Source organism: Ammodytes marinus (genome assembly GCF_949987685.1).
Source record: "Ammodytes marinus genome assembly, chromosome: 9".
Classification (NCBI taxonomy): domain Eukaryota; kingdom Metazoa; phylum Chordata; class Actinopteri; order Uranoscopiformes; family Ammodytidae; genus Ammodytes; species Ammodytes marinus.
The window spans coordinates 21,486,838-21,505,294 of record NC_137213.1 but is presented as its reverse complement, the minus strand read 5'-3'; the positions used below and the strand labels follow the sequence as shown (position 1 = coordinate 21,505,294).

Below are 18,457 nucleotides of genomic sequence, written 5' to 3'. Positions count from 1 at the left end.
TACATCACAGATATGACCAATCTGTTTAAGAAAAATATGAATAATGTTCCTTCTGCATCTCAGGATTTGATATAGCCTCTAAAATTTCCTCTCAAAGTGCACCAGCTTGATGCATTTTACTTTAACAAGGTAAAAAAAAAAATCCTGGGGGGCATGCCCCCGGACCCTCCAACATGGTACAGGGTCCCTCCAACAGTATCCCAAAAACCTGTGGGAAACACTGACTTCCTTAATATGGTTTGCCATTAATTGTATGTATCTGTGCAAAAAAGTCAGTGTACCGGACTGGATAGGGAGGAGTGGGGGGGCCCTTTAAGAGTTTGTGCCCAGGGGCCCATTGTCTCATAATCCGTCTATGGGTGAGGTGATTCAGATTATTCCAGAAATGAGTACTAGACAGGACCAGTCTATATTAGATTTTAGTGTTTATTGTTTTTAATTGAAATCCACGTGTTTTTCTTCAATAGTTTACATGGCTTGTGTCTCCAAATTATTATAGAAAAGTTATAGGCAGGACATATGACAGTTGTTTACAGAGCACAGCATTAAACAGATTTCGCCTCTCAAAGTGCACCAGATTGATGCATTTAACTTTAAAAGGATAAGGTTTCTTCTGCAGGGGATGCCCCCAGACCTCCCTAGAGGGTCCATTCTCACCCAGCAGGATCTAAAAATCCTGTGAGAAACACCACATGTACAAACGTACTGAATGTGAAAGTATAACCCTATGCCCTAATTATTTTTATTTTATTTTTTTTTGGCATTTGTATGCTTTATTGATATAGTGTAGAGACAGAGTTGAAGTGGGGCAGAGAGGGGAGTGACATGCAGAGAGCGACCGCGGGCTGGAATCGAACACGGGTCCGCTGCTGGCCGAGGCCAATGGGGGGGACGCCCTACCAACTGAGCTAAGGGCGCCCCATGCCCTCATTTTTAACGGGGCTGTCAAAAGAGGCTCATCCCAAATGGGGTTCGTTTTGGTCCATTTCTTCTAGAAATTTGGTACGCATGCGGCACGCATACTCTTTATCAGCACTTACCACCGGGCCTAAAAAAAATTCTAGGGGATACACTGAAATAAATTATAATTTGGTAAAACTACCTTTATTGTGTGGTCTCCTCTTTTGTCATTTCCTTGAGCCGGGCTGTGACACTGTCAAATGGTATTTCAATTCTCATCCTAACTAGACAAACTGGTATTTCACTGCCAGGACAGTATGTACAAATGAACCCTGGTTAGACTCAGCAGTCAGTCATGGATTGCTTTACATTGTACTTCCTTCTCCTGTTGGGGTTGCTACCACACTATGATGGTGAGTAAATCATTATGATAGTTAATGTTGAAAGGTTTGATTTAGTGAAGTCATGGTATAATTATCTTATTATAGGAGAAAACAATGATTTAACTGGCTGTTTAACTTTATTTTATTGTGCCCAGATTGGAAAAAGTTAATTGCTTAATTATTAAATAATTTAAATACTGCATGACTCTGTTTCGTTATTGCAATAAATCATGGAAAATAATTAAAAGCTCAAAAGTGCAGTTCCACTTATTATTAACAATTTAGCTTTGTTTTATTTAAAACTAAATCACAGAAATGGTCATAAGCAAAAGTAGTTAACATATAACATGTTGCTGAGAGGTCATTAATCAGTGATAATTGTACAGATCTCCAGGTGATAATTACCCTCAGAATAATAAATTACTAATGTATTTATTATGTTATTAGTCTTAACTTAATTAAGAAAATAAGTAAGTTGTGCTGTCTGGACAGAGCAGTAATCCCTTTAGCGAGCATTAGCCTGTTGCTTTTGCTTTACCAGAGAGATCAATGCCAGACTCCTCTCCTATCTTAAGAGCTCTATTCTAGTGTCTTTATTTCCTGATTCCAATAAAGTGATTTGTCACTGTGACTTTTCATTTTCTAGCTCAAACAGAAGCTCCCACAACGTCAGGTAATATCCACTACACCACCTCATTCACTGTACCCTCTGCCAGTGTTGCCACAGTTACTTTTAAAAAGTAGTTGCTTTACTTGTTACTTGGTTTAAAAAGTAACTAAGTTAGATTACTGATTACTTTTTTTAAAGTAAGTAAGTTAGATTACAAGTTACTTTAAAAGTTACTTTACAGGTTTTGAAACCCATACAGTCAAGTGCGAAAGTTTGTGAACCCCTTGAACATTTTGGAATTTTATTTATTGTAACCATCATTAATTCATTTTTATCAATACCAGTATTTTTTATATGAAATAACAGATGTTTGTTTATCAATTCAACATTTTTCTTTTCCAGAAATCAATTGTTAAAACAGATAAAACAAATTATTTGACGAATGTTGTATGTGCAAAAGTTTGTGAACCCTGAGCTGCATTGCTTAAATGGAGCAGGTAAACACAATCAGATGGGCCAAATTGAGTCATGAAATGGACCAATGTAGTGAGAGATCTTTAGGGAAGAAATTGGGCGGCACTAGATACAACAGAGATAAAACCAGGTCAGTTTAGGCTCACCAAAGTGAACCCATACAGGTCAGACATGCTAAAAGGGGAAACAATCTCAGAGGATCTCAGGAATAGAGTTGTGATGCTGCACATTTGTCTGGGGACAGCTATAAATTATTTTAAAAAAAGTTTGAACTCCATCGGTCCACCGTGAGGCAAATCATCTACAAATGAAGAGCTTTAAGAGTGACTGAACATCTGCCTAGAAGTGGACTTCCTTCAAAAATATCCACAAGCGCCACAAGATAAGTGATTTTTCAGTTAAAAGCCAACCCAAACATTACATCTGGTGATTTGCAGACCTCTCTTGCAGCATCTGGGACAGATGTGCATGGTTCCACAATAAGAAGAAAACTCAGTCAACATGGCTTTCATGGGATGGTTGCTGAAGAAGCCTCTGCTCTCAAAAAAGAACAAAACTGCTTGTCACAACTTTGCCAGAGAGCACCTGGAGATACCTGAAGTCTTATTCTGTGGACAGATTAGTCAAAAATTGAACTGTTTGGTCATAACCAAAACCGCCATGTTTGGGCAAAAACGCAATTCTGCCTACCACCTAGAGAACCTTCTCCCAAGTGAATAATGGTGGTTTCAAATTGTCTGCAAATCTCCAGGTGTAATGTTTGGGTTGGCTTTTACCTGAAAAATCACTTTTCTTGTGGCGCTTGAGGATATTTTTGAAGGAAGTCCACTTCTAGGCAGATGTTAAGTCACTCTTAAAGCTCTCCATTTGTAGATGATTTGCCTCACGGTGGACCGATTGAGCTCAAATTTTTTTTTATGAATTTATAACTGTCCCCAGACAAATGTGTAACATCAAAACTCTATTCCTGAGATCCTCTGAGATTTGTTTCCCTTTTAGCATGTCTGACCTGTATGGGTTCACTTTGGTGAGCCTAAACTGACCTGGTTTTATCTCTGTTTTATCTAGTGCCACCCAATTTCTTTCCTAAAGATCTCTCATTACATTGGTCTATTTCATCAACCAATTTGGCCAACCTGATTGTGTCAACCTGCTCGATTTAAGCAATGCAGCTCAGGGTTCACAAACTTTTGCACATACAACATTCGTCAAATAATTTGTTTTATCTGTTTTAACAATTGATTTCTGGAAAAGAAAAATGTTGAATTGATAAACAAACATCTGTTATTTCATATAAAAAATACTGGTATTGATAAAAATGAATTAATAATGGTTAAAATAAATAAAATTCCAAAAGGCTCAAGGGGTTCACAAACTTTCGCACTTGACTGTATATCTCAATTTAAAACATGCACATATTAAGAATCATTGAAAATATATAAAATAAAGCTTGTAATGCCTATTAGGCATACTGTTTTCAAAATAATAAAAATTATGGTTTAAAAAATGTAATAAAAAAAACATTTTACCCCCATGAAAATAAATGCATTCCTCCAAAGTGCAAAGACAGTAGCAGTGTCTTTAAACTTAAAGGGGTAGTTCAGAATTTTGGACATAGGGCCTTTTTCCCAAGTTAGCCTTAGTATTCTTTATCATTGGAGACAGTTTTCAACACATTTCATTCAGTCCTTCTAGTTGCAGAGTTTGCTGAGAGTTTGTTTAACTTGCTTGGCCCTTCACTCTCGTGCACTCATTTGACTTTTCTCTGCAATGTCTCATATGTTGATAGACTGGGTGTGTGTGGCCACCGGTCGCCACACAACTATAAGTTTCCAAGTTTTAAACACTTCTATATCTTCAACATCACTGTACCCGAATCTAGTATTCACTAGTGGAGCAGGCAACAACAAAGGAAACATACTGCACATGTTCTATGCTACTAGTTTCTGGTACAGGCTGTATTCAGGGCCGCCCATAAGGGGTAGAAAGTGAGAAAGCTTTCCAGGGCCCAGCCCTTGGGGGGCCCATGGTCTTCAGAGGCCAAGAACCTAACTGAGCCTAACATTATTTTTAACAGAAATATTCACTATAACCATTTAAAATTTGCACAACCATAACGACAAAACAAACATTTGAAATATTGTAACTTGGGTAAAATGACAATATCTACTCCTCTGCTACCCTCCATTTATGTCCGTCCTGTGTGCACGGCACGCTGAAAAAAAGTCGCTAACACCAATTTTAAAAAGCCTGGCTCAGAGCCATTAGCTGTTTATATTTACGATTTTGACATTTCGGGGAAGGGCTAGGTGGGGCACTGGCTCTGAGAGACAAATATTAACGTGGTTAGTATTCATAAACAAAGATTCGCCAAGTGTTGGCTAGAGATTACCTATGCCTTTTAAACAGCATCATCTGACCATATCACCCCTGTCCTCATCCAACTTCATTGGCTCCCAGTACCCTACCGCATCCAATACAAAACCCTACTCCTCACCTACAAAGCTCTCCATAACCTAGCCCCCAAGTACCTCTGCGACCTCCTCCAAGAATACACTCCCTCCCGCTCCCTCCGCTCATCCTCTGCAGGACTACTATCCATCCCCACATCACGCCTCAGCACAATGGGTGCCCGGTCATTCAGTTGTTCAGCACCCAGGCTCTGGAACTCCCTCCCCTCACACATAAAACAGTCAGACACCATTACAACCTTCAAGTCACAACTCAAAACTCACCTCTTCAAACTCGCACACAAAGTATAACTGGTCCCTGTCTTGTTTGTTTGTTGGTTTTGTTTTGTTTTTTTTTGTTTTTTCCACAATGTCTTGTTTTTAATGATTTTATGATGATTTTCTTTTATGCTTTGTAAGGTGACCTTGGGTGTCCTGAAAGGCGCCAATAAATTAAATGTATTATTATTTTTATTATAACATGATGTACTCCCCCACCCTTACCCAGGGCAGGTGGACTGGGTACCACAAAACTGAGCTGAGGGGGAATGGAGGCTGGCCAGGGAACTTGTATAACTTATCATTTGACCCCTTATACAGTATGCCTTGTTGGCTTCCGACCTGGTCGTAGTAACGTGTTAATCACAAAATAAATATCAATTTGTTCTCCCAGGAATTGTAGAATATTTCAGCCCATTATCCATTTAATTTGAACTCTCAAAATAATCTAGTCTTGAAGAGATTTTTTAAATTTGAGTTACAGTAAAAATAATTCCTTGATGAATTCAGGTGTCTCCATATCAGATAAGTGTAGTTCTTTAATACAATTATGCATTACTTTCCTTTACTTTTTTGTGTGCCATATGGTTACAAAATTTGGTTTTGATATATTGTTGTACAGTTTTGGCTCGATTATTTTACCTGAGTTGTCCTGCTACTTGTGTCTGGGTGTTATTCTATGAATTGTGAAAAGTATTTGGACCCCTCAGGTAAAACATAAAACAGGTCTACCTTTTCTTGTTCTTCTTCATTCTTATAAAGTTGACAAGGTAATTACTCTGTAGTTTTCCTCAGTCTACAAACAGGTTTACATTTCTTAACGTACAAGTTCAAGAATGTAGAAGAACTAACTACAAACGGTGCAAACTTGTTTTTTCAATGAGGTCCAAATACTTTTCACAATTCATAGAACGACGCCCAGACACCAGTAGCAGAACGACTCAGGTAAAATAATCCATGTGCCAAAACTGTACAATTATCAAAACCCAATTTTGTAACCATATGGCACACAAATGGTTCATAGGATGTGATGATGTTTGAAACAGTTACACACCGCTGTGCTCAATCTAAAATATTTAGAAAATGTCTACTTTTCTAATAATATAATCTGGGTTTAATGCTTCCACAGATATTGTCCGAGTACAGTAAAGGAAAGTAATGCATAATTGTATTAAAGAACTACATGTATCTGATATATGGAGAAGCCTGAATTCATCATATAAATAATTTTACTGTACTCAAACTTAAAAAAGCTATTCAAGACTAGTTTCTTTTTTGAGAGTTAAAAGTAAAGGTATCCTGGCCTCAAAGTTTCTAAAATTTCTGGGGGAACAAATTGATATTTATCTTTACATTAACACATCCCAGACCTCTGCCACAACTAGGTGGGAAGCCTTCAAGGCATATACTGTATAAGGGGTAAAATCATAAGTTTTACAAGTCCCCTGGCCAACCTCCATTACTCCTCAGCACAGTTCTGTGGTACCCAGTCCACCTGCCCTGGGTTAGGGTGGGGGAGGAAATGTTTCTCAAAATAGGTGTATCGTCTCAGATAAACAAATAGCACAGGCACACAAGATTCAAATACTCATCTTCACTATTACCAAAGAAACAGAAGTGATAAAAGATATACAGTATACTGTTTATTATGGTCCAGATTGAATACCATCAATGGTAGACTGGACCAAATCAAAACGATCTACCTAAATACATGGTCTCCAGTCCAGAGTCAGCACAAAATGTACTTTATTGTACTTAATTTAGATTGTTGGGCATTCAAGATTTTAATTTTGTGGTCCCTTTTTGCTTCCAATATCTGGGCTGTCGACCAACCCGTAACAGATTCAAGGCCTACAATCAGCAGATTTTCCACACTGCGCCCTGGCAAATGTACATAGAGTTATGTTGTTTTAAAGGCATATAGGTAATGTCCAGCGAACGCTTAGTGAACATTTGTTTATGTTTATACTAACCTTATTGTTAAATACGTTCTGGCCGCGGTTCATATAAACATGGCTCTGAGCCAGGCATTTTAAATTGCCGTTAGGGGAGCGCCGGCTGTGTGTAAACACCAGACTTTTTTTGGGCTCGCACACAAACTGAGGTAGCTGATGGTCAGCAGATATTGACATTTCACTCAAGTAACAATAAATTAAATGTTTGTTTTTTAGTTATAGTCATGCAAGTTTGAATTGGTTAAAGTGAATTTCGGTTAAAAATAAAGTTTAGCCTAGCTAGGTTCTTGGCCTCCAAAGACCATGGGCCCCCAATTGGCTGGGCCCTAGAAAGCTTTCCCACTTTCTACCCCTTATGGGGTAGAAAGTGAAAAAAAAATTAAAAAAAAAAAATGATGGGCCCCCCTCCTCCTTGGGCCCCCCCAAGACTGTCGCACTTTCCCCCGCAGTCCGTTGGCCCTGAACGAAAGTACAAGCCGAATTCTCCTTTCTTGTTTATTGGTACAAAGCCAAAAAAGACTGACAGAAACAAGAAAATGGGAAAAAGCAGTTTGTTTGTGTCCAATTTCCCCTTATTTTGTTTCTGACTGTAAAACTAATAAAAGAGGCTAATTGGCTAATCCATCTGTGGGCGGGCTTTCTCCTGATTTCTCTCTAAACACTGTACTGAGAGACTGGGTTGAATAACCTAATATAAAAGATTCTAATAACAATAATGAAAATAAAACAGGTTGACGGAACAGCAACTACAGGGTATTAGGGCCACTGTGGGAAAAAAAAGGTATTTTTCAGAAGATTTTTTTTCTCTTATTTAAATTAAACTCAGAGAAACTGTGAGATTTGAGTTTGTTGTCACTTACAGCCCTGACTGTAGATAAGCCTGTTACAGCACGTCCGCATTCAGTTTGAAGCATGCAGCTCCACCTGCGTTCTGCTGCTGAAGAGAGTGAACACCCATTAGGCCAGGGCTATTCAATAGGCGGCCCGCGGGCCAGGTGCGGCCCGCCAGGTGCGGCCCGCGAAGGAATATTTACTGGCCCCCGCCTTGACTACCGACCGACCCAAAAAAAAAAAAAAAAAGATTTTTTTTTTTTATTTTTTTTTTTTAGTGGTGCACAATCAATGTACTAGCACGTGTGATGTGTGCTTTTGCATGGTCATAACTGCACGAAAGGCCGCGATCTGCAGTAAATAAATGTGCACATGCAGCTTTGCGGGCGCGATTGTACCGCAGTGTAAGTGTATGGTCCATTATTTGTATTTAGTGTGTCTGCATAATATTGCACCAGTAGAACTTTGCATGTTTGCACAACATTTATACCTTCACATAGCAAACAAAATTGCACAACTGTAAAGTCAGTGTCTGTAGTTTTTTGTATTCAAATAAGCAGTTGTTTATTTCTGTACTGTGCATTGGCATCTTTGAGCAAAATACAGCCAAAATTTTTGCCGCGGCGCGCTGCGCCGCACCTACCATGACCCTGGACAGTGACCCCTTGACAAACACATTTTTGGGGGGAACCACTGTAAGGTGTTGCACTTAGAGTAGCCTACATTTATTTATATGTTTTTTGATAAGCTGTTGCACTCTTAGTAAACCTAGGCCTACCTGTATTTTGATAAGCTGTTGCACTTAGAGTACATTTATTTCTATGTATTTTGATAAACTGTTGAAGAGTTAACCTATTGTGTTTTCCTGAACTGATAAGATTGTTAAACACTTAAACAACAGGCAGCCTATGTTAATCAAATAGGGATTTTTTTTGATAAGCTGGTGAACTCTATTTGATAAAATAAAGACAATATATGCACTCCTATGTCGTTGTAGTGTTTTACAGTATATGTAGCTATTGATGTGATGCTCATCAATTTTAGGCATTTTTTTCTGGCCCCTCATTTTGGATCATTTCCACCAACCGGCCCCCATTCAAAACTAATTGAATAGCCCTGTATTAGGCTAACTGTTGACTGTGTTCACGTCAAATCATTTATTCTGAATGTAGAGCACACAATGTGAGTGAAAGAGAACCGATGAGATAGGGTTTTGTGTGATTTATAGCGAACATATTTCTATGGCTTCTACCATTTATACTAATGAATACCGCTCATCCACAGTCTGGTCAACAAAAGCAGCCAGTACAACACTTACAGATATCAGCCCAACTTCAGCATCCGCAGTCTTCAGTTCTAGAACACCCAGCACAACGGGCAGCACTGCAACATCTGCACTGGTGGAAGAGAGTAAAACTTCAGCACCCACAGCAAGCAGCCAAACAGACAGCAGTGGTACCTCTACACTAGTAGATATCCCTCCATCTTCATCATTCTCAGTCACCTCAACAACAGCACGGAGTGCAACAAGCAGCAGTACTGCCCTATCAGGAGGAAGCACTACTTCAGTACCCACATTCTCCACAGCTACAGGTTGGTCTTTATGATTTGCCTCCCCTGAACCATTTTAATTCGCATTTGAAAAATGTTTAAGTCAATGTTAAAAATTATTCTTGGCAATCTTTTCTCAAAACTATAATAAATAATTATTAGTGAGTCACTTCTTTTGGCACGCTCTAGCATCAGAGGTGTCAAACTCTGGCCCGTTTCAATATTTAAATCTGGCCCGCGAACCAATTCAGCAATTCCATTCAATTCGGCCCGCAAGAAAAAATAAATCAAAATAAAATATTTTTTTTGTTTTGTTCTCATGCCTGTGCCATATCCGCACGTTGCACACGCTCCCAACCGTTAGGACACTCACGTAGCTTACTGCTAGGATATGTCAGTTTTCTAATGGCTGTCAATAGGCCAATCTATGTGGCTAAATAGCATGCTAATATTGATGATTGATTGTGTCAAGTGTCTAAGGATGAATGCTAACATTATCTGGTTTCTAACTTTTGTCTCAAGTTACAATATAGCTCAGTAGCTAACGTTAGATAGCCACTGATAGCCCACCCCTTTCGTTTCCAATGGTGGCTTTGCATTTCATTACCAATGTAAAGTAAGTGTCATCAATAGTTAACACTGGTGCTGGGTCATGATTCCTATACAAAATTAAATAAAAAAAACTTGATATGTTTTGAATGTGCAGAAAGTTTAGAAAAATACAGGAGAAAAAATATTGTGGCTCAATCCAGAATGCCTGAGAGCCCTACTGCATTACAGTATATTCCTTATAATTGTTTCACCAGAAACCTGAATGTTGTCTTTTCCTATACAAAAATAAAGACATTTCCACAATAAATTGACACAGAAGGCACAGAAAACAGAAACAGAAAAATCCACCAGAATGCAGGAAATTAAGTGTTTGACGCACACAAATTTCTGGGGGATCACCCCGATACCCCCCACAAATAATTTGTTCCCCCAAAATATTTAAACAAAACCTAGCCTATGGCCCTGTATGTACGCAGGTTATATACCTAGATATGCTGTTTGATTTTTGGATTGAAAAGAATGCATTTCAGTAAGCGACATGTCTGGCCCTTAGTGTGATTATCATGTTGTAATTTGGCCCTTTGTGAAAATGAGTTTGACACCCCTGACCTACATGGACACTAACAGCACGGCCAGACAGCCACATCATATAAGCACTCTTATCCACACTACATACTATAGCAAAATCTATGATCAGTCATGTGTTTTATTACCGTTTGTTAGATCATGATGAATTTGTAATTTAATCTTGAGCATGGGCTCAATTCAAGTATGTTTTCCTGAATTCCAATGAAGTGATATGCCACTGTGCTGTTCCTTTTTATTTTCTAGCTCAAACAAAAGCTCCCACTACCACAACGTCAGGTAATATCCACAACACCACCTCATTCACTGTACCCCCTGCCTCCCCCCACCTCCTCCAGTGCCACACATAGACCCCGTTTCCATTTGTCTTTAATATGTGATTTTTGTGATCGGATCACATGAATACAGCTCTAACTACAGGTGAAAACACTCTCAAGACGCATTGAGATCGGATCACAAAAAACACATTCAGGTTCAGGTTCAGGTTCAGGTTACTTTATTCGTACCGTAGGTAAACTTGTGTTGCAGTTTAAAAGTGAGCTTCCGTCACACAGTTAGGACATCACATACACACAAAACACAAATGGGAAAGTTACATACAGTAGGTAAAACAATTAAAGTGCTCCAGTCCTGTTTTCATATTTACTTTGACACATGTTGGTGACAGGATGAAAAGTAAGGGTGACAGCACACATCCCTGTGGTGAACCAGTAGAGGAGCAGAGTTGGCTGGAGAGTACTCCATTAACCCTTACTCACTGTGACCTTTCAGTTAAAAAATCCACAATCCAGCCCACAAGATTAAAACCTAGGTTGAATTGTTCTAAAAGCCGGCTTGCCAGGATGTGGGGTTGGATTGTGTTAAAAGCTGATGACAAGTCAAAATAAAGGAGTCGAGCATGAGACCCACTTCCCTCCAGGTGTTTAAAAAGTGAGCTCTTTAGCACAGGATTTAAGTAGTTGGCCACATATATTGTCAGGGCCGGTACTTTTGTTGACCTTTATTGAGTTAAAAACATTTAAAATATAATTTAGTGATTTCTGAAAGTGCTGTTTTTCTTTGAGTTTCAAACCAAGTTCCTGAACTTCATGGCTAAAATCAAGAGTATCAAAACAATTATAAAAGCAATTAAGAGCATCAGCAAACTCAGTGTCCAACTTGAAGTCCACTAGAGAGAGATGGTTGCTGTGTCTCTGATTCCGGAGGCCCGTTATGGTTTTCATGCTAGATCAGGCTGAGCCCAAATTATTGGCAGCCATTTTATTCTCCAAATCAGTCTTATATTTCTGTTTTGCTTTAAGAATTTCAATTTTCAGCTCTTTAGTAGCCACATGTAACTCAGAGACTGATCCGCTCTTAAAAGCAAGCCTCTTCTTCTGCACATAAGATTTAACAGAACTATTCTATGGGCAGAGATATGTGTCAGTAGAACTTGAATTTGAATTGATCGACTTGAATATGAATTGATCAACCTGCATTTGAATTATTGATACTTGAATTAGAATTTATACACTTGAATATGAATTAATCATTTGAATTTGAATTAATTATACTTGAATCTGAATCAGTTAATATTCGAAATGAAACATTCAAATAAAAGTTCTAAATTCAAGTTCAGTTGAAGATGATGATGATGATTTGGCGAGTGTTAATGTAGAGCCCTCTAAGCAGTGTTGTGCATCGCTCCTCTTTGTCTAAATGAGACAGTAGCCTATCTCGTCAACCTAGACTTGTAATTATCTTTGCACGTAATGCATTTTAATAGCAAATGTGATTAAAACTGTGGCACTGTACAGCCCTGTACATTTACTTGTTTGAACCCCACCGGTTAAAAACACCAATGCAAACGGAAATTATGTACGTGTTGATTTACATACAGAGCGGGTAAATGAAATCCGATCGCATGTAGACAAAGAAGTCACATGTGAAAAGACAAATGTGAACACACGGACAGAGAGCTGGCCACTTGTTATCACATTGAACAAAATCACATCATAATCCCAGGTGGAAACAGGGTCATAGTCTGCCTCTGCCTCAACCCCGCAATGATCAGCAACAACCCTTTAATTTCTCTCAGCTCATCCACCAGGAAGCCTTAAAGCATTTTCACCACTCATGTTCCGATTTGAAGTGGGTCCTTGTCGACCTAAATGGACACTAACAGCACTGCCAGACAGCCACATATTAGCACTCTCAGCGACAATTGCTAATACCATTATGTCTGCACTAGCTACTGTATCATATCAGTCATGTGCTTTACTGTTAGCATCATGATGCTTCTGTAAGCCAACAGTGTCATTTTGTAATAGTAATGCATATGGATAAAAAATATAGCCATAGTTTGGTACATTGTTGATCTGTATACAGCTGTGCTGTGTGTGTGTTTCAGGCTGTGCAGGTCCACCTATGCAGTGCTGCTCTGGTCAAAACAACAGCTGTTCCACAGGACAATGTTTATGTGACGAATACTGTGAGACAGTCAATGACTGCTGTCCTGACTTCAAATTAATCTGCACACAATGTGAGTGAAAGAGAACCGATGAGATAGGGTTTGTGTGATTTATAGTGAACATATTTTTGTGGCGTCTACCATCCACAGTCTTGTCAAACAAAACTTCAGCACCCACAGCAAGCAGCCAAACAGACAGCAGTGGTACCTCTACACTAGTAGATATTCATCCATCTTCCTCATTCTCAGTCTCCTCAACAACAGCACAGAGTGCAACAAGCAGCATGACTGCCCAATCAGGAGGAAGCAATACTTCAGTACCCACATTCTCCACAGCTACAGGTTGGTTTTTATGATTTGCCTCCCCTTAAACCATTTTAAATTTGCATTTTTATTTTTTGTCAATGTTAAAAATTGTCTTGGCAATTTTTTCTCAAAACTATAATAAATAACAATTAGTCAGTCACTTCCTTTGGCACGCTCTAGCACCTCAGGCTTTTGACATTTTCTTATCCTCTTAGCAAGCACACTGACAGAAACAAGTCGAACTCTATATACTAGTAGTGTCACCTCTTCACAAGCAGGAGAAATAAACACTGGACCTTCCAACACAAAGACAGATTCCACGACCAGCACCAGCTCAGCTAAAGGTAAAATCAGTGAAATGGATATTTGCACTTCAGTGTTTACAGTTTAAATGCTCAAATGCATTTTTATTTGCACCTTTCTTTCTTCAGATGCCCAAATAGCGACTGTCCACATAAAGGTTTCAGTTCTATCAAGTAATGAGGAAAATGAAGATGTGATTTTAGAGGCTGTATCCAATGCAAGTACAAACAACCTTCAAATAAACATCACGCAGTATCACAAAACATTACTATATACAGTATACACACTTATGTGTCTTCTCTCTCACAGTTCATATCCCAGGCCCTTCTCCAGCAGAACTGTGAGGGCTGTACATCGACTATCAGACACATCAATCCCACATGAGAAAGGTCCTGTGAAAGGTAAAGTGTCTTGCCAAAGGACACAACAATCATGACACAAGTGGCAGGGCGAGTATTAAACCGCCAACTCTTTGATCATTGGCCGACCCGCTCTACCACCTGAGCCACAGTCGCCCACACTGACAACAGAGTGCAAAACTCTCAAAAAACAACATAAATTATACAGATTTAACCTGTATAAACTCTTAAAGATTAGTGCTTGCTTAACACTTTGGCAAATACAATTGCATATAACCACATATTTATTCAGCACTAAGTGTTGGGAGTTAACAGGTATTAACAGGATGAGCAGCCAAAAACAGATCAAGGCAGACGGGCCTGTTTGGCTGGATAGGGTGTAATATACAGTCATATGAAAAAGTTTGGGAACCCCTCTCAGCCGGCATTATAATTGACTCTGCTTTCACACAAAAAAGATAAAAGTGGTATGTCTTTAATTTACCAGGAACAGCTAAGTACTGGGATGTTTTCCAAACAAAGATTTTTTGAAAAGCAGTATTTAGTTTTATGAAATTAAATAAAATGTGAAAAACTGGCTGTGCAAAAATATGGGAACCCTTGTGGTCTTGCTGATTTTAATGCATGTAACAGCATGTAAAACTGAGGACTTTAAACACAAAGTTGGTTGGATTATGTTGTTAAGCCTTGCACCTCATATAAAGGTCTGTTTAATCATGATAAAAGGTGTTTTAGGTGCCTAAATGCAAGTTCCACTTCTCTTTGACTCTCTGCAGAAGTGAGACAGAATGCGATCATCAAAACAGCTCCCAAAAGATCTTAAAAACAAAGATTATTCATTGTCATGGTTTAGGGGAAGGCTACAAGAAGCTTTCCCAAAGGTTTCAATTGTCAATTTCTACTGTAAGGAACGTTGTCAGGGAATGGAAGGACACAGGCACAGTTGCAGTTAAACCCAGGTCTAGCAGACCAAGAAAAGTACAAGAGCGGCATATGCGGCGGATTGTGAGAATGGTTGCACACAACCCAAAGATCACCTCCAAAGACCTGCAAGAACATCTGGCTGCAGATTGTGTATCTGTACATGGTTCTACAATTCAGTGCAATTTGCACCAAAACATCTGTATGGGCGGGTGATGAGAAGGAAGCCCTTTCTGCGCCCACGTCACAGATACAGTTGCATGGAGTATGCAAAAGCTCATTTAGACAAGCCAGATTCATATTGGAAGAAAATGCTTTGGACTGATGAGACAAAAATTAAGTTATTTGGTCTTTATAAAAAGCAGATGTTTTGGTGCAAATTGCGCTGAATTGTTGAACGATGTACAGATACACAATCTGCAGCCAGATGTTCTTGCAGGTCTTTGGAGGTGATCTGTGGGTTGTGTGCAACCATTCTCACAATCCTCCACCTATGCCGCTCCTGTTTTTTTCTTGGTCTGCCATGCCTGGGTTTAACTGCCACTATGCCTGTGTCCTTCCATTTCCTGACAACGTTCCCTACAGTCGAAATTGACAATTGAAACCTTTGGGAAAGCTTCTTGTAGCCTTCCCCTAAACCATGACAATGAACAATCTTTGTTTTTCAGATCTTTTGGGAGCTGCTTTGATGATCCCATTCTGTCTCACTTCAGCAGAGAGTCAAAGAGAAGTGCAACTTGCATTTAGGCACCTAAAATACATTTTATCATGATTAAACAGACATTTCTATGAGGTTCAAGGCTTAACAACATAATCCAACCAACTTTGTGTTTAAAGTCATCAGTTTTACATGCTGTTACAGGCATTAAAATCAACAAAACCACAAGGGTTCCTATATTTTTGCACAGCCAGTTTTTCACATTTTATTTAATTTCATACAACCAAATACTGCTTTTCAAAAAATCTTTGTTTGGAAAACATCCCAGTACTTAGCTGTTCCTGGTCAATTAAAGACATACCACTTTTATCTTTTTTGTGTGAAAGCAGAGTCAATTATAATGCCGGCTGAGAGGGGTTCCCAAACTTTTTCATATGACTGTATGTTGCCAACACTTACAGTAAAAGCTTAAATAAGTTGGCAATGGATGTTCTAGCCCATTTTTTAAAATGTGTATCACTTAAATTGACAATGAAATTAAGCATCCATGTAGGCAGTGGGTTAGTTCAGAAGCCAAGACAGAAGGTGCCCTTAAGTTAAAATGCAAGGTGATGTTTCATTTGAACAATATAGAATCTCAGTGTATGAGCCATTTTCATGTATTCATATTTACATGCTTTCAATGAATGATTTTCCATTTGAACCATAGCATGTATGATATGTGTTTATTAATGGATTTGGTGTGTTGTTGTAACTCCTGCAGGTCAGTTTGGGGGCATAAAGGAGAATTGCTGGAGCCTAGTGTCGGCTGACTGAGAAAGAAGACAGTCTTTTACCTTGTATATGGAGTTTACAACTTTAAGTTCTTATTTTGCACATGTTGCTTATATAAAAGTTAAGTAATAGAACCATTTAGTTGATTAATCAGTTATGCAATATCAAATGAACATCTTAACATCTTTTTGAACAAGTGTCTGTTCACCTCAATCAAAAAGACATGAATTCAAACAAATGGAATTTGTGGTCACTAAATTTAGATGTGTAGTAGCCTACTGTTAAGTTGAGGGCATAGATCAAACAAACAAGGGCTAAAATAAGTATTGTCATTATGATTTCATCTGTTAATCATTTTTCTCTATTACTCAATTACCATTTACTTAAAGCCAAATATGATGTCTTCTTATGTCTCATCTTGTCCAACATACAGACCAAAAACCGAAGATACTCAGTTTATTTTCAAACGAGACAACGGAAATCAGAAAATAAGACTTTTGAGAAGCTGGAACGAGATTTGTTAATTGACTAATCATTAGCTACATCAGTGACTGAACACCAAAATACAAAATTGGTCAATCGAGCACTCTTCAGCAACAACAAAACAGCTTCAGAGTAGGCTAGGCTACAAACAAAGTGAATATGAGTCCCTTAATAGTCAGGGAAGACACCAGCTATCAATGAGTCAGACACAGACAGAAGGACATTGGATGTAGTATTGGACTTACGTTTTGACGTCGAACCCCATCCCCCTCTCGGACGTGAAGTGGTTATGTTTAGGCCTATGTCAAAATCTTTTATCACTTGAAAATGAGGTTGTTCCCTTTATTTCTTGCTGCTACCGCCGGCTAAACAGTAACATTAGAAAACTAACTAACTCTGCTGTATTTATATTCTTTGTCGCAAGCTCACAGTGCGACCAGCTTTGCTTTACGGTTCACTTCTACAGAAACACGTAAATTGTTTGGCTGTGGGGGGCGCTGTTTTACTGAGGGAACTCAATAGTATTTTTTTTTCTTTTTTTTCAGTTTGTATGGTTTCATGTGGAGATGTGTGTTTAGTGCCTATGTCGTATACCATAATGGCCACAATGTAAAACAAATAATACATGATGATTGAGTTAGACATTTTTGTGTTTGCAATTGTTGGCAGTTCGTCATAATGTGTGTTTGAATGCGTGTATACTGAATATTGTGTACCTCATGATTATGTTACATCACTGCCTTCTTTCGTTGCTCAATAAAGTAACATTTGGACACTCACCTATGTGTTTTCTTAAATAATGGTGAAATCACATCTGAGTTTCATTTTGTAGCTCAAAACACAGCTGCAAACACTACAAAAAGTTCCAAAAAAAACATCCAACTCTCATAGGGGTCTTGTTCACTGCAACAGTGTGAAGCCCTGATCAGTCTATGTATTACCTACATCATCTAAAGAGTCCTTGGGTTTCTTAAAAGAAGCTATATACAACAAAGCTATTATTATTATAACGATATTAGTATCATTGTATGCCGTGTCTAAGTGCTCAAATCTGACCCAATCTAAGATCAGCGTTTTACTATAGAATCAGTCATTTCATTCTTCCCAAAGTCAACCAGTCAGCCAGATGCTCAGGTCAAACTAATAATAACTGTTACAGGTGTTCTGTTAGATGACCTGCATGACATGTAAGGATTTCTATCCTGACTACAACTCCCATGTTCACACAGTGTAAGTGAAGGCAAACACAAAAACACAAAGGTGCACAGTTTCAAGCATTTGATGTAGGCTAAGTCAGTTTATGGACAGGTTTGTATTGTAAAAACCTTTACAAATGAAACCCCTACAAAAAATGCAGTATGATATCTACACCAGTAGGTGGCAGCAAGCACTAAGGATACACTAAATGACAGCACAACTTTAGGATACAGTTTCCACTACTCCAGGTAAGTGGTATGCAGACAATACATCTATTCCTCCAAAATGTATTCCTAATATTGTTGTTGAATGTATTGTTGTAGGCCTAGTTTTGTAGCTGCCACACCTGTACACACTCTTCTCGCTTCTCAAGAGTTTCCTTCTTAACATAGCAGGGAACTCACTGACACAAACCAGTCACATCTTCACCAGCAGAT

General features: G+C 38.7%; 1 protein-coding gene across 2 annotated transcripts; it reads left to right on the top strand.

Moving 5' to 3' along the window:
• Nucleotides 1–1,193: 1,193 nt before the first annotated feature.
• LOC307255573 (uncharacterized protein) lies at nt 1,194–17,465 on the top strand. Of its 2 annotated transcripts, none has more exons than XM_080034265.1 (10): nt 1,194–1,313; nt 1,930–1,956; nt 9,167–9,475; nt 10,817–10,849; nt 12,960–13,091; nt 13,269–13,361; nt 13,604–13,669; nt 13,757–13,845; nt 13,938–14,029; nt 16,330–17,465. In XM_080034265.1, exons 1-9 carry the CDS (start codon nt 1,256–1,258, stop codon nt 14,010–14,012), a joined length of 882 nt encoding a protein of 293 aa, XP_079890391.1. In that variant the 5' UTR covers nt 1,194–1,255; the 3' UTR covers nt 14,013–14,029; nt 16,330–17,465. The 2 variants fall into 2 exon arrangements, with proteins under 2 accessions (XP_079890391.1, XP_079890390.1); XM_080034264.1 differs by having other exon boundaries at nt 13,541–13,669.
• Nucleotides 17,466–18,457: the final 992 nt, after the last annotated feature.

Coding starts and splice junctions, on each gene's coding strand:
- LOC307255573 (XM_080034264.1), top strand. CDS start 1,256: ATGGATTGCTTTACATTGTACTTCCTTCTCCTGTTGGGGTTGCTACCA. Junction 1,314..1,929: donor GTTGCTACCACACTATGATG/GTGAGTAAATCA, acceptor TTCATTTTCTAG/CTCAAACAGAAGCTCCCACA. Junction 10,850..12,959: donor TCCCACTACCACAACGTCAG/GTAATATCCACA, acceptor TGTGTGTTTCAG/GCTGTGCAGGTCCACCTATG.